The 27,661-nt window shown below is 43.7% G+C and overlaps 1 protein-coding gene across 1 annotated transcript in view; it reads right to left on the bottom strand.

The window, feature by feature from the left end:
* Positions 1-24,286, bottom strand: part of LOC147710906 (chloride channel protein ClC-Kb-like) — a 237,394-nt gene extending 213,108 nt beyond the window's left edge. Inside the window, exons 1-4 of the mRNA XM_086921682.1 lie at positions 24,102-24,286; positions 18,480-18,608; positions 14,408-14,539; positions 13,877-14,016 (exon numbers count right to left, since the gene is read on the bottom strand). Of these exons, the coding sequence (XP_086777808.1) occupies positions 13,877-14,016; positions 14,408-14,539; positions 18,480-18,608; positions 24,102-24,213 (513 nt within the window). The 5' untranslated portion in view covers positions 24,214-24,286. The remainder of the gene's footprint in view (positions 1-13,876; positions 14,017-14,407; positions 14,540-18,479; positions 18,609-24,101) is intronic.
* Between the last annotated feature and the right edge of the window lie 3,375 nt (positions 24,287-27,661).

Consider the following 27,661-nt stretch of genomic DNA (forward strand, 5'->3'; position numbering starts at 1 on the left):
GATTTTTAATCGGTGAATCAGGAGAGTATGATCAACAGTCTCAAATGCGGCGGAGAGGTCGAGTAGAATTAATACAGCAGTGCCTCCTCCATCCATAAGCGCTCTGATCTCTTTGGTCGCTTTGATAAGTGCTGTCTCAGTGCTATGTTCCTTACGGAAGCCAAACTGAGAATGGTCCAGCAGCCCATTGTCATCAATAAACGGAGTCAATTGAACATTCATAATTTTGTCAACAATTTTAGCCGGTAAAGAAAGGCGGGCCATGGGGCGGTAATTCGACGTAATAGTAGCGTCTAGGGTAGCTTTCTTTAGTAACGGGAGAGTAGAGGTCTCCTTCCAACTGATATGAAATCTGCCAGAGGCAAACATCCTGTTGAAAATGTCTAATAGCACAGGACTCACCAGGTCCGCCAGCTCTATCAAGAAGGCTGACGAACATGGGTCCGATGGTGAGCCTGTTTTGGAGGCCAGTATCTAATGGCTCACCGTATCGGCCGACACAGGAGAAAACTCAGAAAACCCGCTCATACCATTGTCCAGAGCCTGCATCTTGGATGCTGACTGAGGACCTGGCCCGTCCTTAAAATTGCTAAAGATATCCAACACTTTGGTTTTAAAAGTGGAGGCGATATCATCAACAAATTGTTGACTCCCCAACTTATTCAGTGCTTTGGGAACAGTAAGTTTAATGATAACTGTAAATAACTCTTTCGAAGAATACTTTGCAGACTCAATCTGAGCTTTAAAATATTTGCTTTTCTCTGCAATCACAAGAGCTTTATAGGACCTAAGAGCTGTCCCGTAGACCTGTTTGTCGGAGACATGATAGTTCAAACGCCAGCGGCGTTCCATACGACGACAATTCTGTTTCTCCTTACGAAGGAGATCGGAAAACCAGGGTGCCGATGGCGCTGCCCGGTTACAGGAAATGCTTTTAGTGAGGACCGCTACACTAATGGCGTCGGACAGCCAATTGTTGTAGTTGTTAACTGCATTGTCCACATTATCGCAACCTAGCGGAACGGAACACTCCAGTGTAGTTCGAAGAACTGTTTTGTCCACTTTACTCCAGGCTTTACAGGAGGCTGCCTGTAGAGTAAACTTTCTGTCCTGGCAGGAAAAGCTCCTAGGAAAGGTAAAGCTAATGAGGGAGTGATCAGACCATGGAAGTGGAATCCCTTCTTTAAATTTGAGCCCATTAAAAGATGAGAAAATCCCGTCCAGCGTGTGCCCCGCCTCATGAGTGAGAACACCAACTAATTGGGATAGCCCTGCTGCACCCAAAGTGTCTAGAAGCATAGCCATCTCTTTGTTAGCAAAGTCCTCTAGATAAAAATTAAAATCGCCCAGAATAGTGAATTCCTTATTGGCTAACACCTTTTCAAACATTTCATCAAGATTAGTTAAAAACATGGTTTTTGGTCCCAGGCGGACGATACACGAGAATACCCTTAAAAGAGAGGTTTGCGCTAAGTTTGGCAGTGAATTGTAGTGCTTCGCAGCCGGAAAACGAAAAAGGATGAAACGTAACTGCAAAGCAATCTCTAAAAATAATTGCTACTTCTCCTCCTCTTTTGTTCAAAGGCCTATCCATCTTAACAAATCTATACCCTTCTGGAGTAGCAGTGATAAAATCCGTGTCGGAAGCAGCATCGGCCCATGTTTCTGTTATGAAGAGCATGTCAAGCCTCATATTTTCTATTATTTGGCTATTTCGTACCTGTGTTTCCCTAATGATCGAGCATTGACAAGCCCTCCCTGCAGTGTAGTTTCAGCCCGCAGGTTGAGCACATCAGTGGGCTGAGTCGCTAAGTTATCTGTCTTCCTGGTCGAGAAGTCAAATCCACAACTATGGCATCCGCTATTGTCCCTTAGAACACATAAGCCACATCCCTCAGTCGTATGATTAAGTGCGCGGAGTTCATCCCTGGAGTAAATTACCCTATTTCTGAGAAAACTGGCAGCATTCCATGCGGTTGGCACGGGCTAGGCGCGGACGGGCGCTGACGGGCTTGCCTTAGGCGCGCCCGCTAAGCGCCTCTGCTGCGCGTCCGCCGCATGGATGGCTATATACCTTCCTTCCAGCGGACGACTAGACCGCGTCTTGCCGGAAGTAGGGATTGTGTGGAGGAGTAGGAAACCACCCTACGCGGAAAAGGCACAACAGCCTCGGCGGACCGGGGTCGGTCCCAACAACACCAGTAAGGCAGCAGGCAGTTGTAAAATGAAGAACTGTAAAATTAAAGAACAATTTTAAAAACAGGCTCCCCAAATTGCGGCGCCAGCAGGGCTACTCACAGTCCGTTGTTTTCTTTTTTTGTATTTTTATGTGAGAGATTACACAATTTTGATACATTCACTTTAATCCTCCTGTGTCAATGCATAGTGAAATATTCCATGATCTATTTGAATAATTAACCACAACTTGCAAGTAAAAGTTCATAAATCTGACGGTAATCAATGGGCCCCTGCTGTCATTGAACCGGAAACATGCATCAATTTCCCCCTTTTCCCTTTTTTTGCTCCTTGTTCTAAATAGCCTTTGTACTGGGCTTGTTTATGGAAAGTAGCTGGCTGCCAGGGGCTGCTCGTGATGGAGATCACCTATTGTGAAAAAGAGGTGTGGAGAAATAGCTATATTTTGAGATTATCATCTCCGTTTTAAGTACGTTTTCAGTAAAGCAAGAGGCGAGTATTTGTATGATGTTGTCACAATTTATTGAACAGTTCATCCCAACTGTACAGTTTTGTATGTCAAAATAAGCTGGCTGACAAAACAGTCATTTGTATCATGTATTATTTGCAATTGTGTAAAGCTAACATTGATTGCTGTAGCACATTAGTCACTTACTGAGCACCCTTTTGGAGAGGATCAGGCTAGGACATCACTTGTAGTTCTTGCGTTGTGTGAGGGCAGTACAGTGTGTGTTCGACGTTTAGTTCAGTAGTGGCTTGTGTAGATGAGCCTGAAGGTAAATTTTGAGATCTGTGTAGTGTCTCATTAGCAGATATGTTTGAGTATGCTAAAGGACCTTTCCATTTTGTCTTCATGTTGGGTGATGGATTGTTAATTCCTTGGTGGAGTAAACTGCTCTCTATCAATGTAGCACATTCCAGGTAGGTACCTATGATGGTATGTATACACTTTCCAGGCTTCTTTGATCGGCTCTGTGGTGTATGGTTTTGTGGTGTGTGACCTTGGATTTGCTTTGGAAGAGCTTTGCCAAAAATATGCCTTTGGTAGTGGGTTGTACTCATGAGGCTGTATGTTTTTGGTGTAGCATGCACTCTGTAGATGACTGTTGGCGCACTTCTGTGTGATGATTTTGAGTGGGAAGAGCTGTAGGAAAATTGATGCAATCCAGTTGATAACATATCATACATATGTTGGGTACGCAACGTAAGGAGAATCTATGATGTGCTGTATGTGGGGTGGCCATGGACAAAGGTGATTTTTACAACCTAAAATCTAGCTTTCTGTAAGGCAGGCGCGGTGTAAGAGTAACTCTAAGAAGTGTATCCGAATGGCTAGAAGTCCATCTTGTGAGTAACAGAGCACTATTTGCAGATCAAGGTGCAATACTACAAAATTACAATCATTATTACCTAGCTAGTGAAGGTAAGGCGATCGGCATGAATAGGACACGATTTACAAATGGTATTTCATGAATGTATGAAGTTACAATGCATACATTTACAGCGCATGCCTTTACAACACAGTTTTTACATCGCAACATCCTTTATAATGCACTCCATTACATCGCATGAGACTACATCGCATTTTTAGAAACTACCTTTACAATGCATTCCATTACATCACATTATACCTTTACAACGGATACCATTACATTGCATTTAAGGTAAGTATTGGATAGTATAGGGTAAAAATTACTATTCTAATTCCTGGGGGTGCAACAGTAGGTAAGTGTTTGATAGTGTAGGGGTAAAAATTACTATTCTAACTCCAGGGGGTGCAACAGCAGGGTAAGTTTTGGATAGTGTAGGGGTACTATGCGTTGTAATGGTATAGGTTGTTATGGTATGCAAAGTAATACCTGTGTTGTAGTGACATGTGATGTAGTGTCATGTGATGTAGTGTCATGCGTTGTAATGCCTGCGTTGTAGTGACATGCGATGTAAAGAATGTTGCGATGTAATGACTGCGTTGTAAGTGTAGTGCGATGTAATGGTAGCGTTGTAAAGGATGTTTCCGGTATTTCATAGGTCCTTGTACTGGTGTTTAGTACAGTGCACTATAGAGCACATGCAAAGGAAATGTCAACAATCCTTTAAGCAAATTTACTGCCATTGGCTGCCCTTTCTTTCGCATTGAGGCTTTCTAGACAGGGAAACCAGGCAGCTGGTTCTACTTGCCAGCCTGTAATCAATGGCTGATCTTTGAAGCAAATAAACTACTGACATTTTGGCACAGGTGTACCAAACATTGTGCCAGTTAGCCTTAAAACGAATCAGCACAGATGAATGGGGGCAGTAATGCCACTCCATTCACAGCCTCCGTGCTGGAAAGCTTAAAGTTCGCGAGCAGATGTAAGATGCTGTTCAGGTGAACCGCTTCCCGCTGTGCGACTGAGGGATGGGAAGGTGGCTGTTTCTTTAACAAAGATGTGTGCATGGAGGATTCCAGATGTGAATTGGAAACAGGGAATGCATTTCAAGGTGAGATAATTTAGGAAAGGGAAAGTAATTGAAATATGTTGAGTTAATAAAAATGAGGTCTAGTAAAAGGAAAGCTAATAGAAAAGGGAAAGTTAATAGTGAACAAGAAAAAGGGAAAGCTAACAGGGAATTAAGATCCCATAGAAATGAGCAGAAACCCAAACCTAGGCAGCATTTAAATTGAAGTTCAACCAATAGCATCAGATGAATTACTAATATGCACCCCCTCCCACCCGCCCACACACACGTTCCTTCCCTGCTTGTCCCACTGTTGTGGTATCACACACATTACTTTGAATAACACTTGTACTACTTCAGTCTTGCTCCTGACTTCCAGACGAAAGTCAGCAATACTTCTAGCTTACTCCTAGAATCCAGCAGTAAACCAGGAGTATTTCAAGACTGAAGCACACCCATTCATAGCAAAACCTGTTCGAATCTGTCCCTTAGTTTTAGAGAGCTTGTAGGATTCTAGCCATAAACTTTATTCAATTTATAGATTTCCTCCTTGCATTGTCATGGAAACGATTGCACTATCCTGCTAAGGGATGGGTGGAAGGAAGAGGGACATCAGGTCAAAGAAACAGAAGAGATCCCATGGGTGTATGGGGGAAGCAGTGGTGACACTGTGTGGGCTATGAGGGGGAGGAGCTGAGTAGGAGCATCTTCAATGTCCCATATGTATTGCACCGTCTATGTTCTTGCATGGGGGGTGCTGTGGTTGAGAAAACACTGAGCAAATGCACACATCACCTCTCCTTGTTTTATAAATTATGTTTTTTACAGGGATAAAGAAATAAGCTTAGAGCCCTGTGTTTATCTGTTCCTGCATCCCAAAAAGGCCCTCTTTAGCAAGACAGGCATGACTTCCAGACCTGTCTACTAGCAACTGCATAATAAATGTACTTAAAAAAAAAGCTTCAGTGAAATATGAGACAGCACATTTTTCCTAAAGTTCTAGAGTGGAGCACAAGAACTGGCACCTGGCAACCTACCTCCAGATTCAAGTAAAAGCTTGAATCTTGAACCATATTCAAATGTTCTCATTACCAACTTGAAACCTAACAACCTGGGTTCTAATCCCAACTTTGAAATGTGACAACCATCATGTGTTTGTGGTTGCAGTGCTTAACTCAAAGGCTCACTATTTTTCTAAGGATCCCGCCATTAGGACTGCTCAATGCTAGATTTAGCTAAATACCTGGCTCAACCTATGATGATGAAAAAGAAGTCCCCTAATTGAATGCCGGTGCACACCATTTGCAACCAGATGATGTAGCCTTACGGCTAGAGGGTCGACTTCGAATCTGGGGAACCGAGTTTGGGTCTCGGCAACAAAGCTCAACAGCCTGCGATTGTGGGCAAATGACTTAATCTCCCTGTGCCTAACAAAAATGAATGTGTCCATCTGTAACGAAACTGGTGCTCGTGTAAAGCACTCGGATACCTGATATCTTCGGGTCAACTTTGCGCTATATACAACTCTTGAAAAAGAAATACTACCACAAATTAAGCACTTATTGCTGAATATCCCTGTTCGTTCCAGTTGTGGGTTGCTATCTCCCACCTTGTCAAAATCTGGTTTAAATAAGTGGTTTTCACCCAGCCCCAATATAGGCAATATTTTTCTATGCACAGTATCTTAATTTCTAATTTAAAACATTTATAAAGCGCAGCGTGCACCGAACGGTTTCTTGGCGCTAGTGGAGGTTATTGGCTACAGAGACAAAGTAGGAACCAGTGGTAGAGCCGGAAAGGGAGGTTACACAGGGAAGGCCTGTTTAAAAAGAAACGTTTTTAGTTCCTTACGGAAGGATACATAATGGGTAGCCGCACGAAGGTGGTCTGGGACGGAGTTCCAGAAAGTGGGGGCTAAGGTAGAAAAGCTTAAGATTGAGATACTCCTGCAGACATTTCTCATGTGCCAGAAATAGGATGAAGTTTGCTTTCATCTGATTTGGACATTTGTGTTCAGTGAGGTGACAACATTTACCAGAGTTTATCAGCATCATGAGCTAATGAACAATAAATATTTCTCACGCTATCTTGTCATTTTAACATCTATTAATGTCCTGGCAAAGTAGCACCATATTAGTTTACCACCTGAATACAGCAATCAACAACTGAAAGGTCACCAGTTAGACTTTGCAAATGGTCTGGCATTGCAAGGAACCACGTTGTGGGATTTTGCTTTAGTAAGCTTTGGTCCATGTGAACTACACACATTTTTTGTTAAATAGGCAAATTATGCATCAGATGATGGATTGTGGGTAAAAATGCAACAAATCCATAATTTTGCGGAAAACGCCACAGCAGCCTCATCACATAATTCCAGTGGCCCTTACTATACAGTTTCTTTGGAAAAATCGTTTTAGGAAGAATGCACAGGTCCTGGTAGATGAGAGGTGGTGGACTGCCACTGACCCTACCCCGTTGACGCTTCTCCAAACCCTGCCTAGAGTAGTAAATTACATCTCAGTGAGTGACTCATTAAAAAAACACGAAGAAAGCACTGCACATTCTTAAAGGCAACCAGGACAACATCTCTCAACACCATGTCATATCGATCCTTTACATGAGACTCCAAGCCGCCAACCAGCTCTCACCTCTCAACGCTCCGGTGACTCACAGTCTGGGCTGGTTCTAAGGGGTGACCTGGTAGGCCAGGCTCATCCAAGGTATCCTGCTGGCCTGCAGAAGGCACTTTGCAGCTGGGCAAACCTTCAACATGTATTCAACGCTTCCCCTCTCCCTGCCTCTGCTCTTCAGCATCACTTACAATGACGAAGGCGCTTCAAAAGGTCTGGCTATAAATGTCAAGTCAGCACAAGTAAAAGCTGCAGTAATCACAACCCTCCACCAAATCACAAAAACCTGAAGCACCACAACTACAACAAACCTCCCATCACAATGTAAATAAGATACAAAAACAATGACATGGCAGAGTAAGCAAAGGATTTAACGCTCCTAAGAGAAAAATAAACTAAAAAGTGTTATTGAAACATAAATCGTAGTACTGTTTTGTTTTATGCTTTTTTGTTTGTGTTGTGAGGCCAATTACAACTCACGGAACGATATGAAACCTACATTTAATGTACAACGAAAAAAAGAAATGTTGCATCCTGACATTTGGCCATAAAGAATCTCTTAGCAGTCATTCAATTTTAGGCACTTTTAGTGCAAGTGTATCTAGGTGGGTACCTAGGCCATCCTGTGCCATTTTTAGGCATCTATCTCTATGTAAGGACACAGGTTTGATTCCCAAACAGAGCACTGCAGCCTTTCATCCTTCTGAGATTGATAAAAGATTGCCACTAACTTCAATATAGTGCTACTATGTGCGGATTTCTCTTTTAGCATGCTCTACATAAAGCACAATGTATAATATACCTGTTAAATGACAAAACAAAAGTTAATGAAGGTCAATGTGACAAAAGGTGCCACACATACAAAAGTAACTAAAGACATGCGGTAAGAGTCATCCTCATATCTCAAGCAAATAATCTCGCCCTTTTTAACAGAAACGCCTGATGTCATATCCAGTACAGTGAAGTATTGGTGATTATTAAATTTTAACACATGTATATTTGTTACTAGAGCATCGTTGCATAGGAACATAAACAATCAGCATTGTTTACTTGGGCGTAATAGAATTAATAAGACAAAAAACAGACAAAATAGTGTTCATGCAAGTAGCAGCAATTGTGTTTTTTCAAGGCGTGTCCAGTTTGGTTCCCATAGCGATGTAGATTATTGCCAGGAAGGCGGTAGCAGTTCATTAGTGAAAGCAGGGGGGTGCACACAAATAAACTGTGGGAAGAGGCTGGCTTTGGAGACTTTACTTTCTTACCATGTCACACTATCTAGATAAGTTCAAGGCTATCACAATATAGTCTTCAGAAGCTTCTTGAAGATGCACTAGTTAGGTAAGTGTCTCATGAGTAGGTTGTGTCCATTCCACAGGCTTGGCTCTGTATTACAGGTTTTAATCTCCTGCTTCTGTTGTTTGTGCCATTTTTTACAAATAGTGTAGGACATGAGGGGTGTATCTCAGCAAACTGCTGCATCACTGCTCCAGAATGCCATCAATGGATGCCACTTGGAGCCAGTGAAGACAATTCGCTGCCAGCTTTATGTAGTTATTTTTTCCCAGTTTGAGGTCAGACGTTGAAGCCTTTGGAAGTCAAAGGCAAATTCAGAATTGAATATTGCGCCCAGGTTTCTTACTTTATGTTTGGCAATGGGAGGAGATCTCAGTGACATGAGCAATCTACAGTGTCCTTGTCCAGGCTTCCAATGTTGCAGTTCTCAGGCAGAAGAAGCTCTCTCCCTTTCCAGTAATAGGTGTGACTGGGTCACCATCCAATTTTAGTCTGATTTCTTGGTTTAGCCTGAAAATGTGTTGACGTTCCGATGATGAGGCAATTTAAAATGCTATTTATGTGTCTTTCAAACAAATCCATGGTTCAAACTAGAACATAAATCTGACTGAGATATCACCTTTAAGGCTTTGAATGCTGTTGATGTGGTAAAGTGATGATTGACAGCAGACAAATATGGAAAGGAGAAGCGCACAGGTCAACAGGCAACCCCTTAGAACAAGTGGTCCTTTGATTATTTGAGAGGAAGACTTGTGGCAGTGGTCTCTGATTTGCTGATTGATACTAAGTTGAGCTTGGGATAAAGGCAATCTCCCAAATTTGAGACTCCTTCTGACAATGGTTAAAAACTATACAGCGAATTACTGCTGTCGGGTCACAGTGACCACCCATTATTGCCTCAGCAATCCCTAGCTATTATGCATGTAAACATTGACTGGGATTCCCTAAGTGGGGAAAATATATGCCTGGATCTGTTTTAAAGGAATTGGTTTGACTGATTTGCACACATGCTCTTGTAAGCCTTCCCACAAATCTGCAGAGAGGATAAATATTGTAATTTAATGGAGAATTAGAAATCTTTCAGAACCTTCTAGTTGGGTCAGTTCTGGTAGCCAACAGCTTATAGGAAGTAATAAGAGTTATTTGATTTGTGAGTTCAAGCCTGAGCAAAGTTGTCCATTTTGCAAAATTCAATTATATGCGGAGAACATGGCATGCTGAAAGGTGGATTTTTCTTTAGAATAATGGCACAAGCGTCGCATTTCAAATGCTTCATTGAACAAGCATTTGCAATGCAATAAGTCTCCTTTTTGTGAGAGTTAGAGCTATTGGAGTTGTAAATGATAATATTTTTTACCCATGTGCTTTGCTTTGGAGTGTAGTGGATGTAGGTGGTTTGGAGTGGAATTGTGTGGGTGGAATTGGTATTGTTAGTTGTGGAATTCTATGAGTTAGAATAGTGTGGTATGGAGTGGATTAGTGTAGTGGAATTATGTGGTATGGTGTGCAGTGGTTTTCTGTGGATAGTAAAGATGTGGTATTGAGTGCACTGGAATTATGTGGAGTGGCATTGTGCATTATGGAGTGTAATTATTTGGAATGGTATTTTGGGTTCGGGAGTGGTATGTAGAGGAGTTTATTTATGTGGTGTGCTTTTTTGTGGCATGATGTACAATTCTGTGGTATGGATTGAATGTATGTGGTGTGTTGTGTAATTGTGTTGTTGAGTTGAATGATGTGGTTTGCTTTTGAATTATGTGGTGTGGAATGCGGATGTGAAGAGTTGAATTGTGTGGTGTGGAAGTGTGTAGCATTGAGTGAAATTATGCTGATTGTATAGGGATGAGAAGGGGGATGGAGCACGTAGTGGTGAGGGAATAAGCGCTAGAGATGAGAGGGAAAAAGGAAGGGTGATAGTGGAGCGGTGAGAAATAGAAATGATGCTGATTGCAGAAGGTGAGGGTAAAAAAAAAGAAGAAAGGTGGAATCTGTAAGGAGACTTGTGGAGCTAGAGGGGGAGGGAGTGGAAGAGGTTAAGGTAAGAGAAAGGTGGGAGATGGTAGAGAGACCCTGCAGGACGTGGACATGGGAGGTTGACCAAAGGAGGACGAAGAGAAAGAGAGGACAATGGAACTGGGAGACAGAGAAACAGTTAGGAAATATGTAGAAGTAGAAGGCAGAGACCCAGGTGCGAGAATGAGGGAATGTGGAAAATATGCAGGTGACGGTGGAAGAGTGGAGGTGGGAGAGAACCAGGGAATAAAAGTGGAGCACAGGGAAACTGGGAAATAGGGGTAATGGCCAGAGTGAAAGTGAGGGCGAGCAGTGGAGGTTAACTGTTTATATTTTTTAATGGACGATTTGTTGTCCCTGTTGTCTGTGCGCGGAATAAGTCACTGAGGAATGTGCATGAGAAGGTAGGATAGGGGAGAGCGAGGTAAGGAAGAGAGGGGTAAAGTTAGTGGTGAGAAAGTGAACTGGTGAAGCTGGAGTGGGTGGAAGAATGAGTGGCGCAGGTGGAGAACCAGAGAGATGAGGGTGAGAGAAAGAGTGGCCGAAGTCAGAGCAAAACTGTGAAGGTGGGGGAAGTATGAGAGAAGATTGAAAAAGGAACTGGGAAGGAAGCAGCGCTTATATGTAGGGCGGCGCCGAGTGCATGTGCATCTCTGAATATATGTTCCCCGTGGTGAGTACAGAGCTGGACAACTGTGAGCATCAACATCATGAAGTGGAGACCTAGTGTAGGCTGCCTGCCCAGCACTGAGTTCACGGGTTCGCACCAAATTGTTACCTAACCCACAGTATACACAGGGCAGCAAGCAGAAAGTAGCACGTTATTTATGTGCAACACTGGGCACAAGTATAAGCCTGGCACGGCATATGGGCTCAATATGCCCAGATGGAAAGCATGCAGGGCAGAGTATACGCACAACCTGCAGGGTGACTTTCTCGTGGTCACCGAAGCGCCATCACATCAGGGGCTGTCAGTATGTAGAGAGGAGCAGGCGACTCAACCACACGGGAAAATATCTCCTGCACACCCTTGTACACCTTTACATAAAACTTTCAAAAAATAAATTCATCTGCAAATCTACTGTTCTTCAGCAGGGACCCACACGCAGCTCTGCCAAACCACATCAGTCCTGGTCTGCAGCACACTGCTGTTCCAGCACTGGAGTCCGAACAGGGCTCTTCCAATGCGCCTCATTCCTCAACAACACAATGCTGCAACTCCAGCAGTTCGAGCCACACGCGGGCCTTTGCCGGGTCACCGCAATCTGGCAGTGGACTGCCCCTGCTGCATGCTTTGAGCCACAAGAAACATCCCTCGCGCACCCCCCCCCCCAAAAAAAAAAACAGTGGGGAAGCAAGTCTTACAGGGGGTTGGTGGAGGCATTACTCACAAACCAGATGTCACACAGCAGGCTGCAGAATCTGATGCCACTCTGCTTCATTCCAGTTCCTTAGCAGGCTAGCACTTGACGTCAGAGCTCTGTTGACGTAGACCTTCACCATCCTGGTTACAATTAGTTGGTGAAACACAACACATAGACTCGCAACACTAGTACACCTATCCAATCATCTCTCTTCTCCCCGACCCCCTACTAACAACCCCCCACACAGACACATACACACACACAACTGTACTGGCACACTCACAAATTAAAACACCAGTCTCTGACCGTATTACACTACACTCCCCATATAGTTAGAAAACACCAGAGCACAGCGCCGCAGACCACTTCAAATAGAGTAGTGCTGCATAACTTAGTACTGCACTTATTCACTGAATACTGGATTCACCCACAGAACTGCACCACGCGGCACTCTCTGGAGGAAAATCATGTCACAGCGCATCACTTGACAGTGCATGCACACAGGCACGGACTAGACAGCCAGGGCCTACCACAAGCCTATGCAGCAGCAGAAGGGTGGGGACCCTCCGGGGGATGGGCGGGCAGGCTTTCATCCCAAGATCAATGAATATCTGTCAGTTATGGGAGACTCTGTGACCCCTCGCCACATTCTGCAGGGGGCGATGGCCTCATTTTAACCGACATGACTGTTCAGAGCACTGCGCCGATGACAGTATGAACCACCACGTGTCACGGAAACTGCAACTATTTGAAACGTCACCCTCTAATGTGCTGCCACACAAATGGCCGGTAGCGCCGTGCTATTTGTGTGAAATAACAATAAGAATTGAGCCTTCTGCACTCATCTGACTGCGCTAAAAGGCCTCCGCAGAGCAACTCCAGAAACAAGGTGCGCAGCCGCTGATGTTAAAGTGTGACGTGCTACCTTAGTGAAATTAAAGGGGGCGGGCAAGAGGAAGAGACAGCAAGCCTCTCGGAGAAGGGGGGCTCAAGCGTGAGGCAAGGACACAATGTGAAGAGACGCAGCGCGCATGCGCTGCAATGCTAGGCAAGTGTGCGGGGCCTAAGGGAGACAGGGCGGTCACCAACCCCACTTCCAAAGAAACTGGACAGAAAACCAATGACATTAGATCTCGCCAAGGCAAGCAGCACACGCGCTGCAAAGCAGGCGAGACCTAAAAAAAAATGACCTAAACAAATTCTTCTAGGCAATTCACAAAAGTTTATGAAAGACAGATAGATGACCGAGGCACTAGGGCATCTGTGACTTTTTCCATAGATCGTTATGCAAATCTTTATTGAGAATTGTACAATCAAGAGAAGCATCCCCATCATTACTACATCATCCTTCCACAGTAGCTTCGTAATGGTCTTCAAGGTGATAGGTGCAAGTATGCAAATGATAAATGAGAAACAACCAGGTTACTTAAAGATTCACTTTTTACTTTTCTTATCCACCACACTGAAATGATTTATTAGTGTGCTGTCAAAATGCCCGTGAAAGAAAAAGATTTGTGAATTTCCTAGTTTGAGAATTTTGCAGAGTCCCCCTCCCCCCATTTCAATGAGCTGTAGTTGCATGCATCATGTTAGCAATGAATCAAAGCTCAGACTGGAGGAACTGAACATGCTTCAGACTCTTCTTACTTTGTGATTGTGCAGAGATGAATCAAGGTCAGAATTTAAGAGAATATTTACACCAAACAAGAATTCCACAGATCTAGACCACTCATGGGCTGCTGGATGTCACGCCCAGAACCTGAGCTAAGGAAATCTAGGCAATTTGATAAAATCCTGTTAAACAAATGACATTACAAGGGTTTTAAAATATGTAATGTAATGACCCACCACCTCTCAGTTCCTCCTTTTTTTATAAGGCTGACCGGGTAATCCCTGGTCCCTCCCACCTTCCTCTGAATGGCCGCATCAACAGCCCCTTACCACTTTGCCGAGAAAGATGGTGCTTCCAGCTGCTAGGGTGCAGGTGAGCCCAACGACCTTGGCACCAAAGTTTTTAATGGTCAGGTATTCCTCTAGAATCACTCCACTGAGGATAGTCTTGAGCTCAGGAATGCCAGATCCTGTGAAAACAGAAAAGAATAAATAACTCCAAGCTCCCAGATTCCAGCTTGCAAGGTGGGTAAAAAACCAGTTGAAGCACTTTGTTGGGCCATGCACTAGATTGGATTTTTTCTACCACCGGCAAGAGTGTGCATGTTCAGTGGTGAAGCAGGTATCTTGGGAGGCATTTGCACTTATCAAAGTGAACACACAAACTCTAGGCAGAATCTGCTCATCCCAGATTGGTCACTCAACTTGTCAGATCTTTGTGTCTATCACCAACTTTCTAAACACACTAGTATTTTGAAAACCTAAAAATTAGCCAATAGACTGATGCCGTTCAACTATGATGAGCTAGATATGTGTTCTCTTTTTCCATTTCACCTCCCAATGTTTGTGCGCGTGCCTCACCTCCGGAGTGTGGGGTGATGCTTTGCGCGAAGCCGGTGGAAAAGGAGCTCAGTGCAATGGGGTAGACAATCCAGGACAGGTACTTGAGCAGCATATGATCTCCTCCGATCTCCTGGTAAAGCCACCTGTGGGCTGCAGGTAAGAGACAGGGCATGAGAAACAAAGAAAACACCACAGAAGATTCTACACTCATCTCCTGCTCAGGGCTCCCTTATTCTTTGATCGGTAACTCTCCAGTTCCTCTCTTTAGATCATCTGTTTACAAGCTCTACCTCTAGCATCCTCTCCTCCTTTGTCTCATACTAGCTATCCCATTCTCAGCTAGCCATTTCCCTTTCCAAATGTGACTTCCCTACCTTGGTGTCTTTCTTTCTCTGACCTCCCTCGATTTGTTCCTTTCCACCAGCTAAATTTATTGTATCATCAATTTCGATCCTGGTACTTCCGGGATAGTGTCTTTAGCCCTGAGAACCTGAAGAGAGCACTGCTATCAACTCCAGCTGCGCCGGCTTAGATCACTTGGTGTGTGCCCTCCTCTCCCCGTGTGTGGCCAGTAAGGAAGGTGCACTTCTGTAGGTAGGGAGACAGAGCAGAAATGGAGTCATCCCCTCAATCTGGTCATATCACCAATATGAAAACAGTGGTATCGCAGAGCTAACATAAGGAGTCAGTTTGCAGGATTACAGACATCTCTCTCTGTGCATCCATAGGCCACCCGGCCTTCCTATGTAGTATACTTGTGCAGGGCCTCTGTTGCATTCTCCTGGGCAAAATGCAATTCATGGCAAAGCACACTTCCTGCTCTTAAAAGAGTCTGCGGTAGTAGCTAACAAATATTCCCTCAATAGGAATGACCCATTAAAATTCCTGGAATCTTTCATCCTCACAATTACTGTTACCTGAACTCTCAGTAATTCAAGGGACAAGGCAACAAAATGGATTGCATATTTTTGGGGCATAACATGGGGGATTGGTGTTTCTTCGTCAATTCCTCCATGTTTTCCCATGGCGCTGAAATTTCAACTGCTTTCATCAGCTAAAATCTCTGAGTGAAAAACAAAAATGTATAATTGGGATGGGTCCGGTAACCCCTATGTTCATGTGGATACCAAGGGGAGGGAGACCAGGACCTGCATGTTCAAGTCAGAAGGAAATAGTTATGTAAATGTAAGTTGATGCAAAGTAGAAGCATGTGATTATTCCATCTGGAAGAAGCAAGATTGAGACGTGTGGGAAGGAGCAATGGGACGACTACTTGCTTTTAAAGAAATTGGCGGTATAACGAGGCCGACTGGCAGAGTTCGTGGTTAACACAGCGAGAACTCTAAGGCTAGGCCCTTGCTTAATCTGAAGAAATATGATCAAAAAGCAGAGCATCTTCATCAGTTGTATTGGCTCCCACTCACAAGAAGGTTTTATCTAAAACATCTTGTATCTTGCACTGAATTTTTATGGGCATTCGTCTAACTTACTTGCTTCAGAAATTTACTAAATATGGCCCTAAATGCCCGCTGAGCAACAGCTCCCTGCTGATGTTTGAAGTCCCTCTTTAAAGTTCAAGAGGTTAGAAAACAGACCTGTTACAGTGCAGGGGGCCTTGGGCTGGCCCCACATTTTTATCTTGGAACCCAATCCGATCATTTGAAATTCAGAAATAGCCTTAATCAAGGCATATCTCCAGTGCTTAATTTGTAAAAAGAAAATACGTGCAAGAACCCAAGGCATTTCTCAGGACACCACTGCAGCTTGCAACACCCACCACCCATGCCAGCACTGCGAAATGTCAGTACCAACACAACCAATAATCAGCACACTATTACTAGGCTAACAACGTGGACTATAGCACGCCGCCCTAAGCTGTCGGAATTTTCTGGAAGGGGATCATATTATTCGTTTTACTCAGTCAGCTGTCCAAGTATATTTCTCAGAATACATATATTTTTTGTAAATTATGCATAATCTCACTTGACAGATATTTCACAATGTCACCTGAGCCTAAATGCAACTCCCTCTTCAGGGTCATGCCTTACATTTTCATGCTCACATGCAAAGGATAAAATATAAGGATAGAACAAGTATCCATCTCTACATGAAGAATTTCAGCTGGAAATTTTCTTGTGAGATGGAAGGTTATAAGGAGTCCTGCTGTGTGGAATTCTGCGAAGTGCCGAAAAAACTCGTCCGTGCTCCGCAGAGTTACTCTAGCGGTGGAGTGTGGTAATTTGCGCTGCTCGCACTGAATTGTAGCACCGGGCGTTTGTCCCATGCTGTAAAATCAGCGCAAATGGCACCACGTGCAGCACAAGCAGGCGTTGCTTCGTTCTGCAGCTCGAGTAGATGTTCTACTCAAGCACCAGCTTCCTCAACGCGAACGGCAGGTTTCTCAATACCAGCGATAGCAACCTGCTGCAACTGCCCATTATGTGAAATCTTGCCCGGGAGTGGTCTAGCGTATGATTTTTCTCTCTTCCCAACTTAACATTGGCGAGCCGTGTGAGAGGGAAAACGCCGCTCCGTGCAACTTCGCAGAGTTTTTCTGAACTCCATGTGAAGTGGGAAAAACTCAGCGAACTCTGCCAGTGGAGCGGAATTCGTCGCCCACCCCTAGTTATTAGGTGAAGAACTATCAAAAACTAAGCGCATGCATGATGCCACAGAAAGGCTGTGGTAGCAGAAGCTTGTGGAGCTGAACTGAGTTCTAGTGTGGCTGAGATGAGGTGCTGCATGGTACATTTATATGGTTAGGTTCCTGCTACTTCGCAAACTGCGACTAGGATTTCAAGCTTCTCCTCTCCGGATGTGGTCCAATATGGTCACAGTGTGTCTGCAATGGCTTTTGTTTTGAGGCAGGGTGGAAGTTACTCAGCTATTGTGGCTTGACTACTCTTGTGGTGTGGGCTGGACTCATTTGTTTTGGTTGACCTAGCAAGACAAGCAAAACATGGATAGAATGAAATTCGGACCAGAGATATTCAAGTGTCTGAGAAGCATTTTTCAATTCTTCTGTTTTTGTTTTGTAATGTTGAGAACACCTCTTGCTCTCTCCATTCACCTTTTTCTTTTAATCCCTGTACACCTCTCCATATCACTTTAATCTTCCTCTTCCAACTGAATGGTGATATTTTTCTGTTTTGAGTGTACCACCCATCTCGCTTCCCCTTGCTTTTAGTACATTTCTCACTTTACCCCTTCCCTTATGCCTAAATGTTGGACCACTTTCCTACCCCAATTTTCCTGCTTCATCTACATCCAAAGATGCCACCCTAAAAACCTTACCTCCTTCCATTTATTCGGATACTAATGTCTTCCGTGCTCTTTCCTACTTCTTGTTTAGGCTAATGTTAGAAATTGAAAAGCGACTACCACAAATCTTAGCATAAACGTCCATGCATATTCATTTTTCTGAATTGTTCTGAGTTTTTGTGTGGCTCTGAAATTCTTTTTGACATTATCAGAACACGGACTGATAAATGGTATGTGAAGGTTTTCAAGTTTCTTCACCATTTTGTCTATTCACCAACATGGCTTTTCACCAAAACCAACTTTTGATGTATTTGTTGCACCTAATTATGTTTTCTCATAAACAACATAAACATTCCTCTTAAAATCATCCACAGTTTCTCTGTGGCATTCTTGGTTATTTTCTTTCTGGAGTTCGGAAATATCTGAACAGTTCTTTAGCACAAGGTCAATAGAAACAAAATAGACACATTAAAATGAAATGGTCCCCTTTATTAGGGTGGGTGCTGCCATACACTTTGATGGAGTGGCTGGGCAGTTGTGGCTTAAAGAGGGGGTATTTTAAGCAGTTTCATCTTAAGGATTTTGGGGCTTCTGGGCAAGGAACATGTTGGGGGTCCCTGTTGGAATAACTTTACATTTTATTACATATTTTGTGCTAATTCAAGCCTTATGTTTTCAAACAATATTGAATTATACATTAATGATTAAGAAACAAAAGTAGACAGAAGTGACAGAAAGTTCACTTTCCCAGGGAAGCCCTTGGAAGTTGGGTCCACGGCAATTGCCCACTTTGCCCATGCTTTAAGATGTCTCAGAATTTTTAAGTTACCGTTCAGTAGCCTGGACACAGTGAAATCCATGGTAAAACTGATGAGCGCCATGATCACTCCCAGTGCGAAAAGAAAGTACCAGTCATCACCGATGCGAAAGAGCTGACGCTTCACAAACTCCAGGCAGCCTGCAGGGGGGATCAAATGGTTAGCCAAAAACCATGAACTATGTAGGGATAGAGCGGAAAGAGAGGGAGAAATTGGGCTGGGGAGAGAGATGATTTACAAGAGTTGAAAGAAAAAGCTCCAATTAACCAACAGGAGGGACAATAAGAGGTAGATTGTCCTGAGAAAATATCGCACAGAGCTGGAGAGTGGAGGGAAAGAGGACTTAGACAACATGGAAACAGATCATAGACAGTGAGGCCGAGTCAACATCAGGGGAGTCCAAAAGAGATAGACTGAAGCAGAGAAGACAAAACAGCTGTGCAGAAAGGGAGAGTGAGAGTTGCCACAGTGTGGCCAGCATCATCTGTACACCATTGCCTTACTCGCTAATTTAGGGAAGGTGCAGAGCTATGTGAAGAACTTCAGGAAATACTGGCTCAGCACTTTGTCACTCCCCCAATAAATGTGTTAAGTTCTTTGTCCCTGAGACAAGACTGGGACTGACAGAGGTCTAAGATGCCTTAGTGTAAGTCTTGGGTGAGATGGGAGTTGGGTGAATGAGGAACATTGATTTATGTGGCAATGTTTGAAAGTGGATAATTTGTGAAGGTATTTGCAGGTGGTGGGCACCAGCCCTCATTTTTGGAGACCAGGACTTAGTTTTCAACATCAGACTTTGACCAGAGAAGAGACCGAAAGGAAGAAAAGGGAGAAAGAAGAAGGTGAAAGACAGCAGCACAGTGACAAGGGGAGAAAGCAGAGATGAAAAATAACTGGAAAGAGCGAGATAAAGAGACAGGAAGTGTAGGGTCGTTGTACAAGGTGGAATCAGGGCGAGGCAACTCTGGAATTCAGCAAACCAGGCACTCAGTAACACTGTCAGTGGGCTCAGAAGAAACACTTTTGTGTTACAAATTAAACAACGATGCTTGACAAGTCCAGTTTGTGCCATTGTGTAGTGCAGCACAGATATCCTATCCCAGCCAACGCATGACAATGAATGTGTGTTCAGATCATGTTCAGTACAGGCAGGCCGAAGTAATATGAAATGTATGTGCGTAACTTCTGGGTTAGGTGATATTAGGGACTCTTTATATTCTTTTTTTGTTGAGTTTATGCCACATTAATACAACTGTAAACAAAATTGCAATCCATATCAGACGGCTTTTATGTTAGACAATCATTAGGATGGTTACATTCAACCACATGATGGATCAGACCTACCAGGATTCCAGCCCATCTCCACCATCCCTGTTGCTATCCCCACCTGGCCAGTTATACTTTGAAGAGCTACTTCACAGCAACAAACCACGATGCAATGGTGGGCATCCCTGGACATGACGCTCTATGAAAAATCTTTGATTCACATTTCTCAATGGTCTTCTTATTTAACTACTTTTTTCAAGCAACCCCTTGTATTATAGATTTGTTGTTCTGCCCGCGTGTACTAGTCCATGTTTGCTTCCCACATCTTCACTGTCAGAGCACCATCTCTCCTGCACCGTTGTACAAGATCTTGTCTAGCCACTATTAGTGCCATATTACAGAAGAGAAGCGAGTATCTATCCAGTCTTTTCCCTCCATTTTCCTACTGTAACGACATGGGGGTAAGCTCGAGTGACTCACCGAGAGCCTGAGTCATTTTATGCTACATCCCTGCCTAGAACTTCTAAACCCTGGGGCATTCCCAAACAGTGTGCAAGAGATTACCCCTCTGATTACAGCCTCTCAGGTACTTGTCAGTATCAGTCCTACCCAGAGCATGTAATCTGGTCCTGGTATAATAAGCTCAGTAGAATTGTTTCAGTTGGACCAACCAAAATCCGGCCTGGATTGTAACCTCCCCAGGAAATCTACAGGCTGTGCCCCAGTCAACGTTTTCCAGTCTACCCACGTCCCCTACCATCTCTCTCTCAAGGCGGTCAGTAGGGGCAGACTATTAGTAAGTAATGTGATGTAGATCAGTAATATGGGATGTCTGTTTAAAGGGGGCCCCCAAACTCTATATTCCACTTGATTCTCATGCTTTATATCAGGTGACAGGCCGATGAAGTCCATTCGAATATGCCTAATTTGTAGGTACCGCAAATATTGATTCAGTGTCAGCTCATACTGTGTCTCTAAGTCCGTGAATGGTCAAATTCCTCTTTCATTTCATATATTTCCAAGTTTGGAGAAACCCTACAAATTCCATTTCTTGTACCTCTCTACCCCGCAAAGAGGTGCAAAGGCTGCCATATCCCACAGCGGTGTTTCCGTGTTAGTTTGTCTTGCCACAGGGACCTCAAAAAGTGAGTTCTGTGGGATATAGAGAAATGTGGGCAAATATATAATTTTATAAAGAGTTGCCTCACCCATTCACGATAGGAGAAGTTGGCACCAATGACCATTATATCTCATCTGTACTCTTCCAATAGTCTACCCAGATACCGCTCATGGAACAATATCTGATCTGTGGTCATATATATCCCCAAGTATATGAACTCTCTTTCCTTCCAGTGCATGGTACATCTCCATCCTTTGCTATGCTGCCACTTTGAGAAGGGTTAAGTGATGGATTTCCCCCGGTTAATGTGGATACATGAATAGTTCCCGAAAATGTTTAGGATCTCAAGAGTCCTCAAGATGAGCCTTTCTGGATCTGCCAAATAAAGCAGGAAGTCTTCCGCATATAATGAGATATCATAGTCAAATTTTGAAGTCCCACTGGAGTCCCCATATCGGGGAGTTGCAGTGAGACTTGTTTACCACTGGCTCCAAAGCAACTGCAAAGAGTAATGAAAACACAAGCACCCCTGTCTTGTCCTACTGCACAGTTCAAATTCCCCTGACATGGTGACATTCACCCTGACCCAGCCCGTAGGAAGACTGTGTAGAAGACGCACCCAGACCGGGAAGGAGGGGCCAAAGCCACTCAAGTGAGTCAAACGCTTTCTCAGTGTGCAACTCTAACAGTACCTACGGCTCCCTCGCACTTCCCTTGAGGATCAGGCAGCTAAATAATCATGTGCGGTTGTGCCTAGTTGATCCATAGGGTATAAAGCCTGATTGATCTGGGGCAATAAACTGTTTATCACTTGCTTCAGGCAGTTCGCCAATACCTATGTTAATATCATTTTTTCTATATTTAGGTGGGAGATCTGTCTATATGATGCACATCTTTCTGGTAGTTTTCCTTGCTTGTGAATAAGAATAGTTTCCTTTCGAAGAACCCTTTGGAGTTCACCCGCGGCCCTACCTTGTATAACATGGTTTGGATTGGTTGCACCACCCGATTCCTCACCACTTTAGGCTATTCAGGCCTTACAAGGCAGGTTATTTGGGTCTGGTGATTTCCCACGCTTAATTTGCACTGTTTTCGCACTATCACCTCCTGTACCTCCTGCTCTAATAAGGTCATGGCCTCTCTTCCCAATCTGGGGACTGGAATATCTCTAACTTAATTGATCAGATCCCTCCCATGTTCCCAACTAGTACATTGTGTGTATAGGTTGCTCAAAAATCCAGTGAATGATTGTGGGATCTCACTAGCCAATTCCACCAGAACACCATGCTCTGTCTAGACCTTTTGCACCACTCTCTGTCCCTCCTCTCTCCTTTCAAGCTAGGCCAGAAGTTTCTCCACCTTGCTCCTCACCTCATACAACTTTATCTGTTTTGCCCTGTATAGTGCTCTCGCCTCCTCCTGATATATGAGATATTTACTGGCTTCTCACCACTGTTTTTACACCTCCCATAAGGCCACCCTGTGTTCACTGACCCTTTGTTCTCTCTAAAATAGACATCTGCAGCCTCAACTCTTCATTTTCCTGTTACAATATTGGACTAGCAGAGCTGGTGGGGTGAGAGTGAGTGCTAACAAGTAGGAGTGATTGTGAATGAGTGAGATGAGTTAGTGACAGAAAAAAACAGAGTGCAAGTGTGTGAGTGAGACTGGATGAGTGAGTGAAAGTGACTGAGTTAGAAATGAGTGAGTGTGAGTGGGTGAATGTAAGTTAATATGAGTGAATATGTAGTGTTATGCTTGCAAGTCTGCCATTGGCCCACAGGCACCTATTAATAAAAAAGCTGGCACTACCATATTGGAGGCAATTCTTAGCATAACAGGCACCTGTGACCAAATACTGGCACTTGCATACTAGTGGTAACACTTGTCATATGAAACACCCATGGTAAAATTCTGGTGCTAATGTATTGAGAGTAACTCTTGACGCAATGGGAACCCATGACACTATTACTGGTGCTGACATACACGTGGAACTTCTTGTCATATGGGGCATAACTGTGACATGGGGGAGAAAGCAGGACAAAAATGCTGAACCTGGCACAATGGAGGTACATTTTGATACATTGGGTCGCCCTACTGGAAGAATTTCTTGGCAAGAGGGACACCTGCGGCAAAATGCTGGCACTGGCACATTGGAAGTATGGCTTGGGATCAGGGAGGACATCCATAGGATATTTTAGAGGGCTGCCCTGACATACTTGAGATAATTTGTGACATAAGGGTCACCCATGGACTATGGATGGCATTAATGGCAAAATGATGGCACTTGCACACTGGAAGTATGGCTTGGGATCAGGGAGGGACATCCATAGGATATTTTAGAGGGCTTCCCTGACATACTTGAGATAATTTGTGACATAAGGGTCACCCAAGGGATATGGGAGGCACCCATGACAAAATACAGGGCCTGATACAATGGAGGCCAATTTGGATGTATAGTGCCACCCATAGAAAATGTTGGAAAAAAGAGGACAGCTCATAGAGGCTCGTCAGATTTCATTTGCTTAGCAATTTGTAATGTAATATTTAATCAGTGCCCCTTTTAGAGCGTATGACATTATAGCAAATGTAAGTGAAAATTATTTCATCCTCATTTATATCAAAAATGTTCCCATGGGCGCTACCCCAAACCCTTTAGAAGAAGTCATGGTTGCTCTTTACACACTCTTAAGGACAGTCCAGGACAATAATGATGTAAATGTAAATGTAAATGTACAGGAATTTATATGGCGCAAATCACCAAGCGGTTTCTAAGCGCTTGCTTAGGGAACCCGTCCTGGTATTCCCCTGTGAGATAACCCCGGCAGGGTATCCGCAAGGTGAAAGCCAGGCATCCTGCCGCGAAGGGCCGTTGTGGAGATTAAGCAAGCTATTGCCCAGAGTCGCAGAGTGTGAACCCGTGAATCGAGTAGGCACCGGAGCGAGAATTGTCGAGTCCATGGACATTTTAGGACTCAAGACCCCGCCGAGCCGGGAATTGAACCCTGGTCCCGGGCTGACCTCTGCTTCCAGGTCTGCCTCCTCTAACCAGTGAGCCACACTTCTCCACTGATGCGCCCTCACTTTCAAAGCCCACCTGACAGGACTGGGGGAGGTAAGTGTAGTAAAGGGAGATGTCAGCTAAGGTTGGACCAGAAAATGGATCAGCTTACTAGAACATCAGAGTGGGGATGGCTTTTGTAGGACTCACTAAGGCTTCTCCTAGTTACACATTCCTCAATCTTACCTCGGACTCTCCGCCTGGTCTTAGGCCAAGGTTGGAGGGTTGCATCTCTCAGCAGCGTCCTCTCCTCCCGATTTATGCTCCGATACCTCTCCAACCTTTGGGGGGGTTCCATCCCAGCACGAGAAAGAGCTCTCCAAACTGAGTTTTCAATTCAGGAACAGAGGTCCCATGTGTACAGTTGACTGCTGTGGAAGAAAAGGATACTTTAAGTAGCTTTAGCAAACCGACAAAGCTCTGCCCAGCCCTCTAGGTAAACAGCTGCCTTCCAAAGGCAACATTTTCTGCTCAATTGCTTGCAGAAAGCATCTATCCCTGGACAACACCTAGGTACCAGCATTCTTTCAAACTGCATTCATACCAACACACTCTTGTGCATAATTTTCTGCTTACACGATGTCATTCGTACAAATATAGTGACTATTTTCAGTGAAAGTGGCAGCTGGAACCCCCTGTTGCCTTTTCACTTCCCTGTTTTCGGAGCTGGACTGTTTTGTGTCCTAGTTCCCATCAATCACTCTTAATGTAATCAGGTTATAGAATTTTAGAGATGGAAGAGGCCCCACTGATCCTCATATCCAGCCCTGTGTTACCACCCTCTGCACCAATATACTCATTACTTCATTTAGGTTCTGAAGGAAACCTTGTTGTGATTTGCATTAAAGAGATTTCTAATAACGGTCAGTAAGTATTTTGTGACATCTATTCTCAATTTCAGATTAGAAGTTTAAGAGCTGTAGCTTTCGTAGTACTGGTTACTTCCATAATCATTTTCTATAATGATTTGTTCACTTATTTATTTCATGTTTTTCTAAAGACATTTTACACTTAAAACAAAATATTCAGCCACTTTATATCTAGCAGGGGTGCAGCTGGTTAGAATGTGACTTAAAACCAAATCAGAATCTGAGAGATTTGGCTGGAAAATGCACTTTCAAGCATATCCCCTCTGTCACAAAAAACATGTTTTATTAAAATTCTATCAATGCAGCTCCTACTTCAACCCAAGAACTCTTTCAAATTCATGAAGAGCCAACTGCTTCACAGCCTAATGCTAATGGAATAAATTCCACAACTCAGAAATTTGGTGATGCAGTCAGAGTATTCTTCCATCAAAAAATGAGTGACCTTGACCAAAAATGAATAAATTAATGAAGGAGAAAACTGGAGCTCTCAACACAAAATCTGCCAGTACATGATATCAGGATGCCAGTGGTGTGGATTAATTCACTTCACTGGCCTCATGCTTGGCCGCTGTCCAAAGGTTGAGTGCGTCATTTAAAAGATATATATATTTCTTACTCCTGTTGTAATTGAATATATAGGAGGGTATACATAAAAAAAACATTCATTGAAAGATGGCAATATGATGCCTTATGAATCACCTCAGAGGCTCATCCCTGTGGTTTTTGCTAATAAACTAAGAGACAAGATGTGCAGTGTGTGTTGACCTTTGTGCAGGGGCGACTCCTCTGTATTGGTGGAGGAGCATCGCCCCATTGCCCAGAGCCAGTGGATCATAAATAAAATGATAATAACACAATGTTATTATAAGTTTTTTTTATTGCTGTCCGAGCCCCGCAATAGGTATAGAGCAGGGCTGGGCATGTCAGGGAGGAGAAGTAGTATGCACTTATAAGTGCGCATGTACAATTTGGTCAGTCATCCTAGGCCGGCCGAACAGACATGCGCACTTATGTTTCTCCTACCCAGCTGTATTGCACAGCTGAGTTGGAGAAAAGCCACATGCTCCAAAGCATTGTCTGAGCAGCAAAAGAGGTCGCTCAGACCAATCATGGCGCTGCTCTCATGCTATGACAGCAGAGTCTGGATTGGGTGTGGAGCCTCTGCTCTGAGGCTCATCCACATCCGGGCCGGACCAGAGAAGCAACGAGGCGGCTGGAAGCGTCAGCAGGAGCAGAGCGACAGCTAATTTCATATTACTACCCAACCTCAACCCTTCCCCCACCTACCCTACCACCTTAGATTTAATTTCATGTATTAGGGTTGGTCCTTAATCATTAAATGTATTGAAAATTCTGGGTGTTATGAAAGGAGATAAAATAATTAGTATGTTAGACATTTCCTGAGCATGTCATCAAATACATTGATGATTCATGACCTTTAACATTCTTTTTGCTTCCACAGGTAGCATATTATTAAAAGAGAATGCCTTAGGCTAGCAACTGTTGCAGCGGCGTTTCAGAGAATCATGAAAAACATCTTTAAAGGTATGGGAAGTGATTACATGTCCAGGACAACCTACTAATAAAAGGAGCAATGGAAGACAAACAGGATGAAGCATTTGGAAAAGTAACATACAGACTGAAAAATCAGGACCGCCAATGAGAAAGGGGGAATGTCAGCTGAAGGCTTGTGAAGACAAATATCTTGGACAAGTCATAGAGAAGAACTTACATCACAACTCATGCAAGCGATGTAGGCTAGAGAGCACTGCTTACCCAAGTAAAGGCTGATAATAAAAGGATTGTGGGTTGGGGCTGACTTCTTTTGCCCAATAGACAAATCTAAGGGATATATAGATACATGATACGATTAGTAGACTATTATTCAAAAGTGTTTCATCCTAAAAAAGGTAGACTATGTTGCTACAACGAGGGTAATAGCATTTTTAAATTTGAATTGTAGAAGGATTGCAGGAAGAGTTTTTGAAAGTGGGAATTCATAGAGTTATCATGGTACAAAAGTGTTCAGTTCATTTTGAAAGTTATGTGTGAAATCTCAGAAAAAAATTATTTAAGCAATAAAAGACAGCACTATTCAGATCTCAGGCAAATGTGTTAGTGGAATAATAAATAGGGGTTTAATGGAGATTATTCAACAGGCAGTGGCTAACGAATCTCGTGGAAGAAGTAGTGTACAATAGTGTAAGAAATTGGGTTGCATGTTGAGCTGGGTGAAACTCTACTCAAGCAGAAACCACAACCCTTAGGAGGCTGAAGTCACAAGCAAACCCCAAATTAACCTGTGCTCAACCCTCTGGCAACTTGGCACAGAGCAGTCAGGCTTAACTTAGAGGCAATGTGTAACATGTTTGTGCAACACTTCAAACAGTAATAGCATTAACACACAACACAAGAAGGATCTCACACCAAATTAGAAAAGTAGAACTGTAAATATTCAAGTTTAAAGATTTCAATGAAAATAGCACCAAAAAGCACAAAGCACCAACTGTGCATATCTAGTCATGCCAGCCCGGGAAAAAGTCACAAGCTTGAGCTGACTGTGATAGAGTGCTTGCCAACTATAGAGACCCAGTTACGCCCAATGAACAAGAGTACTTTAAATCCTGGTTGTGAAGCTTTGTGAGGTCCCACGTTGGTTCTGGGGAGCTGTGGTGCAAAGTCCTGCCTTATTGTCGAGGAAGCAGTAAACGAGAGGGCTTGCGATGCAAAGTCCTGCGTCAAGGATGCATAATGCACCAGCTGATTTCCAAATAAGCTGCAGGGATTGAACTGCGGGGTCCTATGTCGTCATTGAGGATGCAGTTGACAAGGGGCTTGCAATGTGTGGGCCTGCCTCAGGGATGCATCACACAGCAG

The sequence above is a fragment of the Lissotriton vulgaris genome, chromosome 5, assembly GCF_964263255.1.
Source record: "Lissotriton vulgaris chromosome 5, aLisVul1.2, whole genome shotgun sequence".
Classification (NCBI taxonomy): domain Eukaryota; kingdom Metazoa; phylum Chordata; class Amphibia; order Caudata; family Salamandridae; genus Lissotriton; species Lissotriton vulgaris.